Genomic DNA, 21851 nt, shown 5'->3' with positions numbered 1-21851 from the left:
TAAATGAAGAGTATGTAAAGAGTGTGTTGGAGGTAAAGAGAGTGAGTGACAGAATGATGAGTGGGAAGCTGGAAATCGAAGGGGTGATGATAAATATTATCAGAGCATATGCCCCTCAAGTGGGGTGCAAGATGGAGGAGAAAGAAGAATCCTGGAGTGAGTTGAATGAAGTGGTTGAAAGTATACCAAAAAAGGAAAGAGTGGTGATTGGAGCAGACCTAAATGGGCATGTTGGAGAAGGGAACAGGAGTGATGAGGAGGTGATAGGCAGGTATGGAATGAAGTAGAGAAATGTGGAATGGGCAGATGGTGGTGGATTTCGCAAAGAGGATGGAAATGGTTGTGGTGAATACATACTTTAAAGGTGCCCTTCCACCAAAAACATTTAATACTGGCTCTTTTTGAAATACCATAGTTCAGTCTGAGTTGCATATGCATGCTGCATGTGAAAATGTAATTCTACCCCCATTCCCTGTATTAGCTTATGAAAGAAAATAGTCGGAAAAATGAGCGGATCTGAAAAAGCCATACGATCTTACGTCACTTCGTAAATTAGTATTCATGGCCTCGCCCACCTTGGCTTGCGACCGCCCATGGGAAGGAAGTTCGGATTTAAGCGCGAGGAGAGATAGCAGAGCCAGTATTGCCAGATTGGGCGGTTTTAAGTGCATTTTGGCAGATTTTAACATATTTTGGGCTGGAAAACGTCAGCAGTATCTGGCAACATTGAGCAGAGCCCATCTCGTCAGTAGCTAACGAAAAGGACCTAACAGCAAGTTGAAAACATGTCTGAACAAGTTCGTGCCTGTTTATTTGTGGCAGTAAGACATCAACGTTGCATTTCTTGCCCAAGATAGAAGAGGTGAAGAATAAATGGTTGAAATTTATCTTTGGAACACCACCAGCGAAGTATAATGCAGCGTTAGTACTGTGTTCTGATCATTTCAACCACAGTGACTTTTCAAACTTCGGTGCCTTCAGTAGTGGTTTTGCTTCGAGGTTGTTTTTAATACCTGGATCTGTACCGTCAAGACGATCGACCACCAGCTCACAAGCTGTAAGTAAAACACAAACTTTTTGTTCGAAGGTTTTTGTTACAAAATAGCATGTTCATATTCTCCACGTTAGCATGCATGACATGGTCACAAGCTAGGCAGGGATGAGAGTTTTCCGCTTTTTCTGAGTAAAAAACGACCTTTTTATATTATGCCAAATCCGTTGAGAATTTTTTTTTATTAATTTCGGGGGTTTGGGGTATGTTCCTTCATACTGTTCAAACTTTATTAACTCCAACGATGTTTACACATTATTTGTAAGTCGCCATCTTTAGTCTCGTTTAAATCTCGTTGAATGTGATGTAAAATTCGTGTTATCTACATTGTTATTGGTCAAAACATCGACGTCGAGACCATAATAGCCAATCAAAGCAGTTTTTACAAAGACACCCACTTTTTTTAGTCACTCGTTCATTTTATTCGTTTGTTCATTCAGTAAAAACCCAAACATTTGTTGAATTTTTCTTATTTCCTCGCGTCGCACCTCAATGACGTCAGCGCGTGGTATTTTTCCCTTCGCGGTTTGTTCCTTCTCTCTCGCCGTAGTAAGACACCACATCCACTTGTTCTGACTCACTGGAGGTAGTGTCACAGTGCTGTTAGCCAATCAGAGGTAACACATTTACATGTCATGAATATTTAATAAGTAAGAGCTGAAATCCTGTCGTTCTCCCGCCACCCACTCCTCCAGCAAACTAGAACAGCCTGAAACAGGAGAACCACAGCATTTTTTTCACCAAAACTGGCTCACAGGGCATTCATTCATACTAGAGACCACCGCACAATTAATGAAAAAACGATGCAAGGAGACCTTTAAGAAGAAAGATCATAGAGTAACATAAGAGTGAAGGAAGGTGTCTTCAGGTGGACTATATTTTATGTCAGTGATGCAATCTGAAGGAGATTGCAGACTGCAAAGTGATAGCAGGGGAGAGTGTAGCTAAGCAGCATCAGATGGTGGTTGGGAGGATGATCTTGGAGTTAAAAAAAAAAGAGGAAGAAAGAGAAAGCTAAACCAAAAATCAGATGTTGGAAGTTGAAGGAGGAAGATTGTAAGTCAGAATTTAGAGATATGGTGAGAAAAATATTGGGTGAAGAGGTATTAGATGATTGGACAACTATGGCAGAAGTAGCGTGGGAGACAGCTAGGAATGTACTAGGAGTGACATCAGAACAAAGAAAGGAAAACAAGGACACTTGGCGGTGGAATGAGGAACCCCAGGAGAGTAGAAGGAGGAAGATGTTGGCAAAGCAAAACGGGGATAAAAAGAGAGGTCAAGAGAGCAGACAAGGAGATATGAGGGAAAGCAAAGAGAGCAGTGGCAAAGGTGAAGGAAAAGACGTATGATGAACTTTATGAAAGGTTAGACATGAAGGATGGAGAAAAGGACCAGTACCGATTAGCAAGACAATGAGATCAAGCTGGGTAGGATGTGCAGCAGGTTAAGCTGACAACGGATGCTGATGGAAATATGCTGACAAGTGAAGAGTAGGTGTTGAGAAGGTGGATGGAGTATTTTGAGAAGCTGATGAATGAAGAAAATGAAAGACAGAGAAGGTTGGTTGAGGTGGAGATAGTGAATCAGGAAGTACAGCAGATTAGCAAGGAGGACATAAGGAGAACTATGAAGAGAATGAAGAGTGGTAAGGCAGTTGGCCCAGATGATATACCAGTGGAGGCATGGAGTTGCTTTGTGGAGATGGCAATTGACTTTTTGTCTAGATTGTTTAACAAGATCTTGGAAAGTGAGAGGATGCCTGAGGAGTGGAGATGATGTATACTGGCACCAATCTTCAAGAACAAGGGTGATGTTCAGTGCTGCAGTAAATATAGAGGCATAAAATTGACCAGCCACAGCATGAAGTTATGGGAAAGAGTCGTGGAAGCTAGGCTAAGAGGAGAGGTAGAGATATGTGAGCAGCAATATGGTTTCATGCCAAGAAAGAGTAATATAGATGCAATATTTGCTTTGAGAATGTGGATGGAAAAGAAGCGGCACAATGGTGAAGTGGTTAATACTGTTGCCTCACAGCAAGAAGGTTCTGGGTTCGAGCCCAGTGGCCGACGGGAGCCTTTCTGTGTGGAGTTTGCATGCTGTCCCCATGTCTGCGTGGGTTTCCTCTGGGTGCTCCGGTTTCCCCCACAGTCCAAAGACATGTAGGTTAGGCTAATTGGTGGCTCTAAATTGACCGTAGGTGTGAGTGTGAATGGTTGTTTGTCTCTATGTGTCAGCCCTGCGATGATTTGGCGACTTGTCCAGGGTGTACCCCGCCTCTCGCCCATAGTCAGCTGGGATAGGCTCCAGCTTGCCTATGACCCTGCACAGTGTAAGTAGTTCCAGATAATGGATTGATGGATGAATGGATGTTGTTGGAAAAGTAGAGAGAAGGCCAGAAGGAACTGCATTGTGTGTTTATGGATTTAGAGAAGGCATATGACAGGGTGCTGAGAGAGGAGTTGTGGTACTACATGAGGAAATCAGGAGTGATGAAGTATGTGAGATTGGTGCAGGATATATATGAGGGCAGTGAGATGTGCAGTGGGAATGATGGAGATATTTAAGGTGGATGTTGGATTGCACCAGGGCTCAGCCCTCCCTAAGCCCTTTCTTGTTTGCAATGGTAATGGACAGGTTGACAGACAACATCAGGCAAGAGGCCCTATGAGGAATAATGTTTGCAGATGATATTGTGATCTGTAGTGAGAACAGAGACAAAGTGGAAGAAAACTTAGCGACATGGAGATATGTACTAGAGAGAAGGGGAATGAAAGTCAGTAGGAGCAAGACGGAGTACATGCGCATGAATGAGGGTGAGGACAGTGGAATGGTACAGCTGCAAGGAATAGAGGTGGTCAAAGCAGATGAGTTCAAATATCTGGGGTCAACTATACAAAGTAATGGCAAGTGCAGAAGAGAAATGAAGAAAAGAGTGCAAGCAGGTTGGAATGGATGGAGGAGGATGTCAGGAGTGATTTGTGACAGAAGATTGCCAGCAAGACTGAAAGGGAAAGTGTACAAGACAGCAGTAAGAGCAGTGATGGTGTCTGGTTTGGAGACAGTGGCACTGACAAAAAGACAGGAGGCTGAACTGGAGGTAGCAGAGTTGAAGAAGCTGAGATTTACACTGGGAGTGACAAAATTGGACAGGATTAGAAATGAGAACATTAAAGGGACAGGACATGTAGGATGACTTGGAGACAAAGTGAGAGAGGTGAGATTGAGATGGTTTGGACACGTACAGAGGAGAGATCCAGGGTATATTGGGAAAAGAATGTTGGAGATGGAGTTACCAGGTAGAAGGAAAAGAGGAAGACCAAAGATGAGATTTATGGATGTGGCAAAGGAGGACATGAGGACGGTTGGTGCTACAGAAAAAGATATGGAGGACAGGAGGAGATGGAGGGATATTATCCACTGTGGAGACCCCTAACAGGAACAGCCAAAAGAAGAAGAAGAAGACAGGATACGCCTTAACCTAAACCTATGCCCTTGTACGGTATGTCATAGCCACCATATATGGTAAGTGTGTGACATCTCGCTCTGCCCACATCCCCCCACCCCATCCTGCAGGCAGCAGTGAGAGGTAGGATGTGGGTGGAGCAAGATATCACACACTTACTGTACCATATAAGGACAATTACAGAATACACCTTAACCCCTCCCTAACCACAACCCTTGTATGCCATAGCCACCATATATGGTAAATGCATAATATCTCGCTCCCCCCATATCCCCACCCCATCCTGCAGGCAGCAGCGAGGGGTACTTGTTCCCTGTTGAATGAGGAAGTTAGCACTCTGCCCCAGTGTTGTAGTGGAGCCACTAAACCTTGATTCTGAGCCCCGTCTCGAGTCACCAGTGTTCAAGTCTGAGTCAAGTCCAAGTCATTAAAAAAAAATTTCAAGTTGAGGCCAAGTTGAGTCCACTATTGAGCCGAGTTGAGTCCGAGTCATGTCCAAGTCATTAAAAAAATTTTCAAGTCAAGTCCAACACTCCAACCGCACCATTTGACGGTGGCTGTTTCAGCACCATTAACATTAGTTTGTTCCTGAACATGATGCATGAACAGGTGAATGTGCTTCTCTTTGTCAGGGAGTGTGAAGTATTCTGTCAGAGATGGTTGGGAGACGGATGTAAGTGCAGAAGGTGTGTTTATTAATCCAAGTGAAGACGGGTAAACAATCCAGAATGGCAGGCAAGATCGTAAAACAGAGAAACAGGCAATAGGTCGAGCAAGGCACAAACAGGCTATCGTAGACTCGGCAGAATCAAAGATGAGAAACAGGAAATCAGGGATCAGGAACCCAAACAAGGAAATAAGGCTTGGTAATGTGTCAGCAATGCAACTCAATACTTCACAAAGTAAATGTGTTTTCACAGTTTTTATAAAAGGTGTACTGATTGTGCCTTAATCCTGTGCAGGTGTGAGTCGTTTACGGTACAAGAGTCCACTTGGCATGCGCACTGTCCAGAGCGCGCCCGAGTCTATCTGATGCACGCTGCACGCACCAAGGAGTGCAGGTATGGCACTCTTACACGAAATTAGTGCAAATTAGTACAAAATTTATATATATATATATATATATATATATATATATATATATATATATATTAGTGCTGTCAAGCGATTAAAATATTTAATCGCGATTAATGTTGCGACTGTCATAGTTAACTCGCAATTAATCGCAATTTAATCGCACATTTTTGTCACATGAAAAACCATTGTAATTCTCTTATCAGCATAAAAAAGTGAATGGGCTTGCTCACCGTTCGAACTACGGGGGTACTCGGGGGATCCGAGATCCCCTGAAACAGACATGAGATCCCTTGAAAACATGATTTGGGAAATGTTGGGGGGTCTCTAAAATATTGGCAAAATGATGTTTATTGACATAGCAATCGTGTGTAACGGGAAGCATTTGCATATCCGAAGTGAGCGCGCGATGGAGAGCTGCCCTCTGAGACAAGCGCAAGCACCCCCCCCAAGGGAAAAAAGGGACCCCCCAAAAATATCGGCATAGTTCGAACACTGGTTGTACCAATGTTTTTTTTTGTTTTATTGCAGAGCATAACACGTCTTGTCACAGCCACTGCAAAGTGGGGCTGGAGCCACCGATGGGAAAACGAAACCTAAGCCGAGCACCGTGGCTCTTCGGGGGAGGGCAGAGGACTCTGGCTGTGCGGGGCGTGGCATCATGTCACAGAGCGTTAATCTCGCGATAAAAAAAATTAATCGCCGTTAAAATTGAGTCAAGTTAACACGTTAATAACGCGACATTTTTGACAGCACTACTATATATATATATATATATATATATATATATATATATATATATATATAAACATATTGTTTGACAACCTGGTCTCAAGCTAGCAATACTGCAGTCAAACCACTATTTTCTTTATATAAAAAAACTATTAAGGTATTGGATAAGAAATCCAGTGGCTATCATCATTGCCATATTTTAATGAAATATAAATTGTTACATTTGGAAAATCTTATTAAATATTCACACTCATGTTTAATGTATAAAATTATTCATGGACTTGCTCCTCCTGTACTGACCCAGTTTATAAAGGTGGTATCAACATCTACACGGAGTGCAGCTAGAGGAGATTGTGTGGTCCAGTTTAGAAAAAGTGCTTTTAGCCAGTCTGCATTTTCAATCAGGGCTGCTCGTGAGTGGAATTCTATTCCAATTGACATTAGAAATCAATCAAATTATGGTTCTTTTAAAAAATTTTTTTAAAAGTGGTTAATTAGTGGTCAAGGCTGTCAACATTAAATTTTAGTGTTTAATTTTTCTCCATGTTTGCTGCCCTGCCTGTCGAGGTTTTTCTGATGCCATCCGTCATGTTGTCTTGTCAGTTTGTCTAGTATTACTGTTAATTTTTGTGTATGTTTTTTTATTATGTGTTTGGTGTTTATGTCCTGCTTGTTTATGGCTTGTTAGTTTCTTATTCTGTTTTGTATTATAAATGTTGTTGATGTTTGTTGTTGCTTAATGTTGTTCTTGGTTTTGTTTGTAGTAATTGTCTGGTGTTGAGTTTATGTTGGCTTGAGTGTAAATGTATTTTAGTTTAGTTTTTTTTATTTTTATTCAGATTTAGTTTTTTATTTGGAAATGTTTTTATTTGATTATATTTTAATTTTTGTTCTTTTAGGGTGACTATTTTAACATCAGTCCAGGGACGGCAGATGCAAAATAGCCTTCTGGTTAATTCTGGCATATTTACATTTGTTTAAATGTTTTATTAATGTGCATTGTCCCTGATAACTAAACCTTTAAATAAATAAATAAATAAATAAATAAATAAATATCTTATGCCAAATTATTATGGCGTGTTACACAAAAATAAAGAAAATATCCGAGTCCTTGTCTCCAATTTACGAGTCCTAATGCAGTTAATGCATAAGTCCGAGTCCAAGTCTGAGTCATCAGTGCTCAAGTCCAAGTTGAATCATGAGTCCTCAAAATTAGGGAACGAGTCGGACTCGAGTCCGAGTCCTGGGCTCGAGTACTACAAGCCTGCTCTGCCCTATGATTGTACAATCTCTAGAAAGGTAACCAGATCCATGGTACATTGACTTATATCTATAAAACAGCAATTTTTCTTAAACTCACAGGTCACTCAATAGAGATAATTAGTATTTCATTGGAATTCAAATTGTATGAAGCTGAAAATGATTTGTTGAACCCTTGCTGAATGACTAGAAATAAATGCCCCACTTACTTCTAAAGATGAGCCACCACAATATTCATAAAAAAACCCAACCCAGGCTTCAAATCAAAGTGTCACTGTTATACATAGATACGTTTAAGACAGATGAGGCCCCAAAAGCACCAGACACACAATCCAACTCTGCTATTAAGCTTTGAAATTCTCTGTATTGATTCTGGAGGCCGCTGCCAATGAATTGCTCCGAGGACGACATCATTCTGGCAGACGGACCACCACACTAATACAATTTAAAGGTTGATAGAATGAAAAAATAAATTATGCTTGACTATGATTTCAGATTCGGTCTCTTGGAGGCTGCCTGCAGGTCACTGTGCTCGGGCTCCATCTAAACTTACTCAGATCTACAATAAAGGTGTTTGGCAGGCAGAGCTTTCTACTTCCATCGATCACAGAGGAGACGTCTGACTCAACTATCAGTCTCACTGTTGGTCATTTATCTCGGCTGCCAGGGCTGACTGCATAAATTGTCATGTACTGTGCTTGCTTCGGTGGCAGTTCCACATGTCGCCTGTGAGGTTTATAGCATTTACTGAGGCCAGCAAAAAAGAGCAATGGCATTACATGGAAATGAGGAAACTATAAAGGAAAAAGCTCCAACATCTATAAGGGAGCCACAAACACATGAATCTCGTGAATAATCTTAAGGCACATTGGTTCTCATCTCATGTCATTATCTCTAGCCGCTTTATCCTGTTCTACAGGGTCGCAGGCAAGCTGGAGCCTATCCCAGCTGACTACGGGCAAAAGGCGGGGTACACCCTGGACAAGTCGCCAGGTCATCACAGGGCGCACATTGGTTCATTAGCTTTAAAGATGCACTGGTCAAATGTATTGTTCTTAGTGTTGCAAGTAATCAGGGGTGGAAAGTAACAAATTACATTTACTTTTGTTACAGTACTTGAGGACATTGAGTAGATCGTTTACTATAATGATAGTTTTTCAAGTATATAATGAAATAATCGTTTTTAAAAACTTTTATTTGATAACCTTGTTAGAGTTATTTTTGCTCATAGTTACAAGAGTTAAAAAAATTATTCATTTAACCCACAGAATATTTAAAACTTTTCATCTAAAATAAAGTAGTAGAAGAAGCCTTTATTTATCACACATACACCCGAGCACACAATGAAATTCCTCCTCTGCATTTAACCCATCTGAAGCAGTGAACACACGCAAGTGAGCAACGAGTACACACACATACCCAGAGCAGTGGACACTTCAGCCCAACCTTCAGGTCATGGCTGCACCATGTTTTATTTAAAGATATTTTTTGGGCTTTTTTCACCTTTATTGGATAGGACAGTGTAGAGACAGGAAATGAGTGGGAGAGAGAGATGGGGAGGGATCGGGAAATGACCTCAGGTCGGAATCGAACCCGGGTCCCCGGATTTATGGTATGGCACCTTATCCACGACGCCCCCATGGCTGCACCATGTTAACCTAACTGCATATCTTTGGACTGTGGGGGAAACCGGAGCACTTGGAGGAAACCCACACAGACACGGGGAGAACAAGCAAACCACACGGAAAGGCTCCCGTCGGCCACTGGGATTGAACCCAGAACCTTCTTGCTGTCAGGCGTCACTGCTAACCACGACACCACCATGTCACCCTTGTAGTAGGTAGGTACCTAGTAGGTAGCAAAGGGGGGTCCCATATACGATTCGTACATTGGGGGAGTGCCTGTTAGAGAGCGCACTTGTCCTGGGCCATCGGCATAGTGAGGTAGGGTGGCCAGTTCCTTTCCTCGCCGCCTTTAACTTCCCCAGTGTTTCCACCAGGTCCCCATTCACTGCTGGGTGGACAGGGAGCGAGCCCCAGATCCCCGTCGAGCCGAGGCTCGAACCAGGGACCATTCGCTTAGCGGTCAAGCGCTCTAACCACTTGGCCACCTGCGCTCCTACCTAGTAGGTAGTGTTGTAGTAATTGAGACCGGTGTTGGTCTTGAGACCATTCTCAAGACCACTTTTTGAAGGTCTCAGTCTCGTCTAGGAATCGACTGCATTTTTACTCGGTCTTGTCTCGGACATAGAGGACTCGGGATTTTATTTCAAGACCAGTCAAGACCGCAGCTGTGGGGATTTCACTAAATTGCCTATGCACTGTCTGAGTTACTTGTTAAGATCCTTACTGTGATTAGATATAAAACTTCGAACCTCATGGCTGACTGGGGTCTTTCTGTGTGGAGTTTGCATGTTCTCTACAACATGCCTGTGTGGGTTTTTTCCCCACAGTCCAAAGATGTAGATTAGGTCAACTGGCTACTCTAAATTGCCCGTAAGTGTGAACAGTTGTTCATCTCTGTGTAGCCCTGCGATAGACTGGTGCCCTGTCCAGGGTAACCCATGTCTCTCTGCCAAGGTCAGCTCAGATGGGCTCCAGCTTCCCATGCAATCCTGACGGATTAGATGGAGGGGAAAATAGCAACTGGGTGTCATTTTATTTACCTGGCTTTTACATCCACTGCCCCATCTGTATAACATTATTCATGTTATACAGTAGTGTTGTAGTACTTGAGACCAGTCTCAAGACCACATTTTGAAGGTCTCAGTCTCGTTTCGGGATCGTTTGCATTTTTACTCAGTCTCGGACATAGAGGGCTCCGGATTTTATTTCAAGACCGGTCAAGACCACAACTGTGAGGATTTCACTAAATTGCCTGTGTATTGTCTGATTTATTTGTTAACATCTTTTGAAAATTTGAAATTTTCATTACTGTTAAATAAAATATCTCGCAAATAAACAAACTGGGCTCAAAGTTGGTCTTTATGTCTATCCTTTATAAAAAAAAAGCTGCATGTTGAATTTGTTCTTAACGATATAACCACTAAAGTGATGAAAATAGACGGGACTATTTTTTGTCAGGGAGGCCGTCGTAACTCCATCATGCATGATGTCATTTTCCACGAGCACAGCGGAGGTGTACAAATGCATGCTATACTAGACTATAGTATAATATTATGGTCTAGCGTGACTTCTCGGTCAATTTGTTTGTATTTCTCGACAAAAATTATGGCACTGCAGTATTAGCAAGGGAATAAAAATATAGTAGGGGCTAGTATATTGCCTGTTTCATCTCATCTCATCTCATTATCTCTAGCCGCTTTATCCTTCTACAGGGTCGCAGGCAAGCTGGAGCCTATCCCAGCTGACTACGGGCGAAAGGCGGGGTACACCCTGGACAAGTCGCCAGGTCATCACAGGGCTGACACATAGACACAGACAACCATTCACACTCACATTCACACCTGCGGTCAATTTAGAGTCACCAGTTAACCTAACCTGCATGTCTTTGGACTGTGGGGGAAACCGGAGCACCCGGAGGAAACCCACGCGGACACGGGGAGAACATGCAAACTCCACACAGAAAGGCCCTCGCCGGCCACGGGGCTCGAACCCGGACCTTCTTGCTGTGAGGCGACAGCGCTAACCACTACACCACCGTGCCGCCCATATTGCCTGTTTATTTAAAAAAAATTTTTATCTGCTTATCTTCCATCCGTTTGATGCGTGACATGGTATGCTGTCGTGCTGTCGGTGTTTTGTGGTGAAACAAAGTTGGGATCATGTCTGGCTTCATTTGTTGTTTCTGCCTCGTGTCTCGCTTCTTCCCAGTGATTTTTTTTCATACAAATCCTCCACAAAACAATCTCCTGTAAAATGCTCACTGCACAATTTGCTGCTTTTTCCAGGAGTAAAGTTTTCTTGCTTTACTTGATGAAGCCACTCGGCCAAATGTTTTGGATCCAGGATGGTATGAAGATGATGTGCAGAATCCTATGTCACACAACGCCACTCTTGTTTTCATCTCCTAATACATCTGTCCAATGTATCTGGCTAATCCAGTATGGCCGCACCCGGGGAAATGGCCCAACGGACTGATGTTACAGCTTTAACATGTTTTTTAAGCTAAAGTCTGCTTAATTTTTTCGTCTACAACATCTTGTATTAATGTATAATGATGCCATTTCATAACCCTGTAATTTCAAAATGTCCTGGTGTGGCAGCGGGGGCGTGGTCAAGCACCGGTCTGTGACAGGAGGGTGGAGTCAGGGAAGGTAAGTGGCAGAATCACTTCACCTGAGAGCAATTAACCTGTTTGTGTGTCTTCCCAGTGACCGCGCCCTATATGAGGAGGGAGAGCGAGAGCAGAGGAAAGCTCTCCCTGGAACCAGACGCCGAGTGTGTGGCTGTCCGTAGAAATACCTTGTAGTGGTTAGACTGAAAAGTTTGACAATAAAAAAACCGAGTTGCAAACCTGATCTCTCTCCTGCCGTCCTCTGTGCTCCACCCACACATAGGGAAAGCTACAGTGGTGCCGAAACCCGGGGACATGGAGCACCAACCCAGCAGCCCCATGGAATCCTCCCCGTTCACCGACCTGGTCCACGCCCTCGCCACGGCTCAGCAAAGCCAGCACCAGGCGCTCGTCACACTCCGAAAGGAACAAGAGCGGCGCTTCGATGCCCTGGTGCTGGCCCAGCAAGAAGATCGCAAGGCGTTCCGGCATCTCCTCGCGTCGGCGGGGTCCACCAGCGCTCCGGCCGCGGGCCCGTCTCCCCTCACCTTAACTAAGATGGGCCCGCAGGACGACCCCGAGGCTTTCTTCACGTTGTTCGAGCAGGTCGCCGAAGCCTCGGGGTGGCCGATGGAGCAGCGCGCGGTGCGCCTCCTCCCCCTCCTGACGGGGGAGGCGCAGCTGGCTGCACTACAGCTCCCCGCCGATCGCCGGCTGGCCTACACCGACCTTCGCCGGGCTGTCCTTCAGCGCGTGGGGCGCACGCCGGAGCAGCAGCGCCAGCGCTTCCGCGCGCTGCGGATGGAGGAAGTCGGCAGCCCGTTCGCGTTCGGCCAGCAGCTCCGGGACGCCTGCTGGCGGTGGCTGAGGGCCGAAGATCGCGGCGCCGAGGGATTCGTCGATCAGGTGGTACTGGAGCAGTTCATCGCCCGCTTACCAGCAGGAACCGCGGAGTGGGTCCAGTGCCACCGCCCGGCGTCGCTGGATCAGGCAGTTGAGCTGGCGGAGGATCATCTGGCGGCTGTCTCGGCGGCAGGACAGCAGAGGACGACATCTTTTCTCTCCTCTTCTCTCTCTCTCTCTCCCCTCCTCCTGTGTCCCGTCCTCGCCCCATTCCCCCACCGCGGAGGCGGGGGCCGGCACCACCCCTGCCGGCCCGCCGCACCCACGGTGCCCTCCCGTTTCTCCCTTCTGTGTCTGTCTCTCCCCCAACTCAGGTGAGTGAGCCCCAGATCACCGGTGCAGAGGGGAAGCCCGGGCCGGTTTGCTGGCGCTGCGGGGAACCGGACCACCTTCAACAGCAGTGCACAGCAATGGAAGTGGGCGCGGTGGTTCGGATCCCCAACGCGCCAGAGGCCGCCCTCGATCGGGCCGGAGCGTATCGCATACCGGTGAGTATCCAAGGGGCTACATATCAGGCATTGGTGGATTCCGGTTGTAATCAGACCTCAATTCGCCAAAGCCTGGTTCAAAACGAGGCATTGGGGGGAGCACAAGGGGTGAAGGTGTTGTGTGTGCACGGGGATGTTCACCGCTACCCTTTGGTGTCGGTCCACATTATTTTCAGAGGGGAAAAATTTATAGTGAAGGCGGCGGTTAATCCTCGCCTTACCCACTCTTTAATTTTGGGGACTGATTGGCCGGGATTTCGGGGTTTAATGACGCGCCTAGTAGAGAGTGGGTCCTGCCAGTTGACAGGGGGAGGTCCCGGTGTCGTTTTGGCGGGAGCAGCTGTCGCAGAGCCGTCTACGTCATCTCCGCGTCAGGGTGAGGAGCCACCGGCTCCTCCTCTCTCTATTGGGGAATCCCTCGCGGATTTCCCATTAGAGCAGTCGCGAGACGAGACTCTGCGGCATGCGTTTGACCAAGTGAGAGTAATCGATGGTCAAACGCTCCCGCCGAACGCCACCCCGTCCTTCCCCTACTTCGCGATTATGAAGGATAGGTTATACCGAGTGACGCAGGACACTCAAACTAAAGAGCGAGTCACGCAGCTTTTGATTCCAAAGAGCCGCCGGGAATTGGTATTCCAGGCGGCTCACTTTAATCCCATGGCTGGACACTTAGGGCAGGATAAAACACTAGCCCGAATAATGGCCCGATTCTATTGGCCGGGGATTCGCAGCGATGTCCGTAGGTGGTGTACGGCATGCCGCGAATGCCAGTTAGTAAACCCAGCGGCCATTCCAAAAGCGCCATTGCGCCCTCTACCGTTAATCGAGACCCCGTTTGAAAGAACTGGGATGGATCTCGTCGGGCCATTAGATCGGTCAGCACGAGGGTACCGCTTTATATTAGTTCTGGTGGACTATGCAATGCGATACCCGGAAGCAGTGCCTCTGCGCAATATCTCAGCACGCAGTATTGCAGAGGCACTCTTCCGCGTCATCTCCCGAGTTGGAATCCCGAAAGAGATTCTGACTGATCAAGGCACTACGTTTATATCACGAACACTACGCGAACTGTATGGGTTATTGGGGATTAAGCCGATCCGCACCAGTGTATATCACCCACAAACGGACGGTTTAGTAGAACGGTTCAACCGCACCCTCAAAAATATCATTAAGAAATTCGTAAGTGAGGACGCGCGTAATTGGGATAAGTGGCTCGAACCCTTGCTGTTCTCAGTGCGAGAGGTCCCCCAAGCCTCCACGGGGTTCTCCCCGTTCGAATTATTATATGGGCGTAAGCCGCGCGGCATCCTGGACGTGCTGCGGGAAAATTGGGAGGAGGGACCTTCACAAAGTAAGAATGAAATTCAGTACGTTATGGACCTGCGCGCAAAACTCCACACGCTCACCCACCTAACTCAGGAGAATTTGCGGCAGGCCCAGGAACGGCAAGCCCGCCTGTACAACAAGGGTACGCGCCTTAGAGAGTTCACACTGGGAGATAAAGTACTCGTACTCTTGCCCACGTCGAGCTCCAAATTAATCGCCAAGTGGCAAGGACCCTTTGAGGTCACACGGCAAGTCGGGGACGTCGACTATGAGGTGAGGCGAACAGACAGGGGTGGGGCGCTACAGATTTACCACCTCAATCTGCTCAAACTCTGGAACGAGGAGGTCCCCGTGGCGTTGGTGTCGGTAGTTCTGGAGAAGGCGGAGCTGGGGCCGGAGGTTCAAAAAGGGAATTTGGCATCACGTACCTCTCCGGTCCCCTGTGGAGACCACCTCTCCCTGACCCAACTCACGGAGGTCGCCCAGTTGCAGGCCGAGTTTTCGGATGTGTTCTCGCCCCTGCCTGGTCGCACTAACCTCATAGAACACCACATAGAGACACCCCCGGGGGTGGTAGTGCGTAGCCGCCCTTATAGACTACCCGAACACAAAAAAAAAGGTGGTTCGGGAAGAACTTCAGGCCATGCTCGAAATGGGCATCGTCGAGGAGTCCCACAGCGACTGGAGCAGCCCGGTGGTCTTGGTTCCCAAGGCCGACGGCTCGGTCCGGTTCTGTGTGGACTATAGAAAAGTCAATGCGGTGTCTAAATTCGACGCGTACCCAATGCCTCGTATTGATGAGCTGCTCGATCGACTAGGCACGGCTCGCTTCTACTCGACACTGGATTTAACAAAGGGATATTGGCAGATCCCCTTGACTCCATTATCCCGGGAGAAAACGGCCTTTTCCACACCGTTCGGCTTACACCAGTTCGTCACACTTCCGTTTGGGCTGTTTGGGGCGCCCGCTACGTTTCAGCGGCTGATGGACCGGGTCCTCCGGCCCCACGCCACCTATGCGGCCGCCTACCTGGACGACATTATCGTTTATAGTAACGACTGGCAGCAGCACCTGCAACACCTGAGGGCCGTCCTTAGGTCGCTGAGACGGGCGGGACTCACTGCCAACCCAAAGAAGTGTGCGATTGGGCGGGTGGAAGTACGGTATCTGGGCTTCCACTTGGGCAACGGGCAGGTGCGTCCCCAAATTAATAAGACAGCAGCGATTGCGGCCTGCCCGAGGCCCAAGACCAAAAAGGGGGTGAGACAGTTCCTGGGGCTGGCTGGCTACTATCGTAGGTTTATACCTAATTATTCGGACGTCACCAGCCCGCTGACTGACCTCACTAAAAAGGGGGCGCCAGATCCGGTCCAGTGGACTGAGCAGTGCCAGCGGGCTTTCTCGGAGGTAAAGGCTGCACTGTGTGGGGGGCCACTTTTACACTCCCCTGACTTCTCTCTCCCTTTTACGTTACAGACGGATGCGTCGGACAGAGGGCTGGGGGCCGTTTTGTCCCAGCAGGTGGAGGGGGAGGATCGCCCGGTCCTATACATTAGCCGGAAGCTGTCAGTGCGTGAGGGGCGCTACAGCACGATTGAGAAGGAGTGCCTGGCGATCAAATGGGCGGTCCTCGCCCTCCGGTACTACCTGCTGGGGCGCCCTTTCACCCTCTGTTCGGACCACGCGCCCCTCCAGTGGCTCCACCGCATGAAAGATGCCAACGCGTGGATCACCTGTTGGTATCTGGCGCTCCAACCCTTTAATTTCAAGGTGGTCCACAGGCCGGGGGCGCAGATGGTCGTGGCGGACTTCCTCTCCCGTCAAGGGGGGGGGGGGGGGGGTCGGCTGCAGGCCGGACGGCTGCCCGGCCTGAGTCGGGCGGTGGGGGTATGTGGCAGCGGGGGCGTGGTCAAGCACCGGTCTGTGACAGGAGGGCGGAGTCAGGGAAGGTAAGTGGCAGAATCACTTCACCTGAGAGCAATTAACCTGTTTGTGTGTCTTCCCAGTGACCGCGCCCTATATGAGGAGGGAGAGCGAGAGCAGAGGAAAGCTCTCCCTGGAACCAGACGCCGAGTGTGTGGCTGTCCGTAGAAATACCTTGTAGTGGTTAGACTGAAAAGTTTGACAATAAAAAAACCGAGTTGCAAACCTGATCTCTCTCCTGCCGTCCTCTGTGCTCCACCCACACATAGGGAAAGCTACACCTGGTTAATCACTTTAATGGCTGTCACCCCTCAAAGGCCTTGGTCTTGGTCAAAGCCTTGGTCTTGACTTAGTCCCAATCCCTCAAAGTCTTGATCTTGTCTCGGTCTTGATATACTCTGATCTTGGTCATGACTTGATCTCGGTTTAGGTGGTCTTAACTACAACACTAATAATAGGTAACTTCCTACCTAGTGTCCTCATTACAATTTCCCCTTCTGAGCTCTGCTCTGATGTTTTATTTTGTTTTGGGTTGAGTCTATGTGCTTTGGGTTACCTGATGTGTGCACCTGTTCTATGTTCATCTCTTCATTACATTGACTTGATATACACTTATGTTCCTTTCTCTCATTGCCACATAAATATGCATGGCCAAGCATTGTTCTTTGAGTCCGTGCTTCCTAGTTTTTACCTTACTTGTGTTTTCATTTTTGACCTGCTTCTGATTTGATTCCAGATACAAATTATAAAGATTCTTAGGTTAACGCGAATAAACAGCATGCTGACTATACACACTTGCATCCTGCACATTCCAGAACTTCTCTCCAAACATACATTAATACACCGCTATTAAACTTGGATAAACTTGTATTGTACTTGTGCTGCACCCTCACACCTCTATTTTCATTAAAGTTTTTATATATACAACAAAAGTTGATCTTAAGCCCTCTTGGCATTTCACACTTACTGAATCTAAAAAAATACCTTGACATTTTGTAATGATTAGTGTTAACATGGCCTTTTGGTTGTGAAAATATCACATTTCTGCTGTGACGGTATTATGAATGTGCACACCTTTGGATTTTCAGGATCACTAAGTGATGAGAAAGCTGCTTCACAGTGCATGATTGTGACGATGGTGCAGATTTCACTCACCGAGGGAGATCTTCTCGCCTGAATCCGCAGGCAGGAGAAAGACGAGCAGAGCCAGTGTGGAGATGAGGACACATGGGATGAGCAGGTTTAGACCATAATACAGTGTCCGTCTGCGCATCACTATTGTGAATGTCACATCTGGATAAGGTTCTTCACAGCATTCGTAGAACTTTTCATTCCTGTGGCCTAGAACCTCTGAACAACAGTATGGAAACATGAGTTAACAGGAATATTTTGGGAAAAAAAAAATCTTACAGATGGGAAACGAATGGAAAAACCAAGCTCTGGGGGAATTTTGCTGGCACCACTTGTCCCCTTAAAGAGAAAAGTCACTGGAAATTGATACAAAGTTAGTCTGATTGATCACCTTTATCCTCTGATGAAACCATTACTACCCTGATGGGTGTGGCCTCTTTCAGGATGACCCCATCCACAGGGAACAAGAGCTTACTGGAGCAACAAGGCTAAATAATGTTCCCCCTAGTGGTTAGTGTGTCTGCTTCTCAACCAGGAGATCGCAAGTTCTACTCACAGTTGGGTCATATCAAAGACCATTATCAAAATGGTATCTTCTGCCATCTGGCGAGGCACACTGCAATACAGATGTGAGTAGGGAGTCAAACTCTTATATTTACCAGAGGGATAGCCCCCCACTGTAACCCTAGCTATATAATAGGTGAGAGGCCGAGGGCGACTGAAATGATCAGTGCCACCCAATGCGCCTCAAGGGTCTGGTTAGTACTGGGACAGGAGACTTCCTGGTAAGATCAAGTCCTGGCACAAGAAGGGACTTTGCTAAGTTTGGTATCATTCCACTCCTAAGGCACCTGTTCAAAGAATGATAATAAAGTTTCACTTAAACTTAATTATAGACTCCATTCCATCCATCCATAATCGCTTATCCTGTGCAGGGTTGTGGGCAAGCTGGAGACTACTCCAGCTGACTATGGGTGAGAGGCGGGGTACACCTTGGACAAATCGCCAGGTCATTGCAGGACTGACACACAGAGACAAGCAACCATTCACACTCACACCTACGGTCAATTTAGAGCCACCAATTAGCCTAACCTGCATGTCTTTGGACTGTGGGGGAAACCGGAGCACCCGGAGGAAACCCACGCAGACACGAGGAGAACATGCAAACTCCACACAGAAGGCCCCCATCGGCCACTGGGCTTGAACTCAGAACCTTCTTACTGTGAGGCAACAGTGCTAACCACTACACCACCATGCCGCCCTAAATATAGACTCTTTCTGTATTTTTCCCTGTGACACTGGTTAATTGGTAAAAAGTTAATTAACTGACCAGATGCCTTGACTGAAAGTAATTGAATGAGCCTAATGAGATCTAATACCACAGGCTGGCCTAGTGGTTAGTGTGCCCACCTCTTGATCGGGAGGTTGCAAGTTCTACTTGCAGTCGGGACCATCATAAAAATGGTACCTACTGCTGTCTGGTAAGGCATGCTGCAATACAGATGCCAGTGGGGAGTCAAGCTCCCACGGTTACCAGAGGGCCAGTCCCCCACTGTAACCTTAGTTGTATAGGCGAGAGATTGAGGGCTATAGTAGTGGAGATCGGCACTGCCCAATATGCCTTAAGGGCCTGGTTAGTCCTGGGACGGGAGGGACTTTGATTTTGAATGAGCTCTAATACACTGCTCTGGTCTTTTTTTGTCCCACAAGCTTCAGATCTGACTGCATTTCCCATAAGCATGCTCCTGTGACTTTTTAATCAAATCCATAGTGGGGGTTAAATCGCAAGCAAGTAGTAACAAACAAGGATCAACTCTAATTCATGTCAGGTGGCAGATATGGACACATGCAAGTACTCTATATTTTACTGAGGAAGCATGAAACAATCCAAAAATATTAGACAGAGACAAAATTGAAAAACAGGCAATGGTCAGGCGATTTGCAAGCAACAAGAACAGGACAAGGCAAAAATCAGAATCAATAATACAGAACTAGATTTAAAAAACAACAACAGAGACTATAACAGCAAGAACGGCTTGGTAAGGACTGATAAGGAACACAGAGTGTATACTTTGCAGTTGGTGAGTGCTCTGAAAGTCCTTACATAATGTGGGTATGATCCGTAATCAGGTAAGAAGGACCGTGTGTGACAAGAGTTGGATTCCGGCATGGACATGACGGTTCAAAACACAGGAAAATAGGTTTGCCAAGGGTCAAACCCAGGAAAGATTACTCATGAAATGAAGAAAACAAGGTTTAGAAACATATCAATACAATCAACAAGACTTTTCAGTCAGTACAGAACTAAGAACAAGTAGATAACTGACCAATGACGTGACAGGGGCGGAGACAGAACCAAAACAAGTGCACATGGCATAAACGCAATACAAAACAAACAGTTCTAGTGTAGATGTTAGACCTACAGTATAAATCATCTTTACGCTTGACGTCATTGCTCTCATGTCATTATTTTCTCAAATAAACAATAATATATATGGAAGATATAATTTATATTGTTACATATGTAGTCAAATATAAACAGATCATGACTGCTTATTGTAGATCAGGACATACATTCACTGGCCACTTTAATAGGAACTTGTTCATGATTCTAAGATTCCTGTTCTTGGCTGCAGGAGTGGAACCCAATGTGGTCTTCTGCTGTTGCATGATGAGATGCTTTTCTGCTCACCATGGCTGTAAAGAGTTGCTATGAGTTACTATATCCTTCCTGGAAAAAAGCTCGAACCAATGTGTCCATTTTCCTCTGACCTCTCTTCTCAACACGGCGTTTGTTTCCACCCACAGAACTGTCACCCACTCACTCAGTGTTTTTTGTTTTTTGTACCATTCTGTGTAAACTCTAGAGACTGTTGTTTGTGTGTGAAAATCCCAGGAGATCAGCAGTTTCTGAAATACTCAAACCAGTCCATCTGGCTCAAACCAACACCCATGCCAACGTGAAAGAAAGTCACACTTTGAGATCACAATTTTTCCAACATTAATTAGCTGAAGCTCTTGATTTGTATCTGTATGATTTGATGAATTGTGTTGCTGTCAAGGGATTGGCTGATTAGAGAACTGCTTAAAACAGTTGTAGGTGTATGGGTGCTCAGAATAAAGTGGCCGGTGAGTGTACATTTATTTTTGCTGACACAGACTTATCAACTTACCTACAAGGTCCCATTCTCCATTGGCTATATAGCCTGTGATGTCAGCCTCAGTCATCTGCAGGTCCAGAGACCAGCCAGCATACGTCCATGAGCCGAACTTCAGGTCACACCTCTGAACATCGAAGGGAAACCAGCGCACGTCAATGTGGCACGTGCTCTTAAAGATACCTGTGAGCATGGATGCAAGGTAACTGCAGAAAATCTCTGATTTAACAAAAGACCACATAATCTCTTGTTAGGAAAGCAATCTGAAAGCTGACCCAAAAAGATGCAACCAATTAAATATTGATTTGTAAAGAATTATTCTCTCTCATCTCCTCTAGCCACTTTATCCTGTTCTACAGGGTCACAGGCAAGCTGGAGCCTATCCCAAATGACTACGGGCGAAAGGCAGGGTACACCCTGGACAAGTCACCAGGTCATCACAGGGCTGACACATAGACACAGACAACCATTCACACTCACATTCACACCTACGGTCAATTTAGAGTCACCAGTTAACCTAACCTGCATGTCTTTGGACTGTGGGGGAAACCGGAGCACCCGGAGGAAACCCACGCTGACACGAGGAGAACATGCAAACTCCACACAGAAAGGCCCTCGCCGGCCACGGGGCTCGAACCTGGACCTTCTTGCTGTGAGGCGACAGCGCTAACCACTACACCACTGTGCCACCCCAATTATTCTTTCTTTGTGCATAAATTTCATATAAATTGTGAAGCTGTGGTTTAATTATCACAGCGTTCAGGTCCAAATAAAAAACTAAATTTAAAATATTACATTTAATTTAGGGCGGCACAATGGTGTAGTGGTTAGAGCTGTCGCCTCACAGCAAGAAGGTCCGGGTTTGAGCCCCGTGGCCGGCGAGGGCCTTTCTGCGTGGAGTTTGTATGTTGTCCACGTGGGTTTCCTCCGGGTGCTCCGGTTTCCCCCAAAGACATGCAGGTTAGGTTAACTAGTGACTCTAAATTGACTGTAGGTGTGAATGGTTGTCTGTGTCTATGTGTCAGTCCTGTGATGACCTGGCGACTTGTCCAGGGTGTACCCCGCCTTTCGCCCGTAGTCAGCTGGGATAGGCTCCAGC

The 21851-nt window shown here is 46.5% G+C and overlaps 1 protein-coding gene across 1 annotated transcript in view; it reads right to left on the bottom strand.

Annotated features, from left to right (window-relative positions):
- The window catches only part of chrna7a (cholinergic receptor, nicotinic, alpha 7a (neuronal)), a 63716-nt gene that overhangs the window by 5270 nt on the left and 36595 nt on the right, over nt 1–21851 (bottom strand). Inside the window, exons 6-7 of the mRNA XM_060940425.1 lie at nt 20768–20935; nt 17619–17813 (exon numbers count right to left, since the gene is read on the bottom strand). Of these exons, the coding sequence (XP_060796408.1) occupies nt 17619–17813; nt 20768–20935 (363 nt within the window). The remainder of the gene's footprint in view (nt 1–17618; nt 17814–20767; nt 20936–21851) is intronic.

Source organism: Neoarius graeffei, chromosome 15, assembly GCF_027579695.1.
Source record: "Neoarius graeffei isolate fNeoGra1 chromosome 15, fNeoGra1.pri, whole genome shotgun sequence".
Classification (NCBI taxonomy): domain Eukaryota; kingdom Metazoa; phylum Chordata; class Actinopteri; order Siluriformes; family Ariidae; genus Neoarius; species Neoarius graeffei.
Note: the sequence above shows the minus strand (reverse complement) of the source record. Positions and strands in the feature narration are given on the sequence as shown.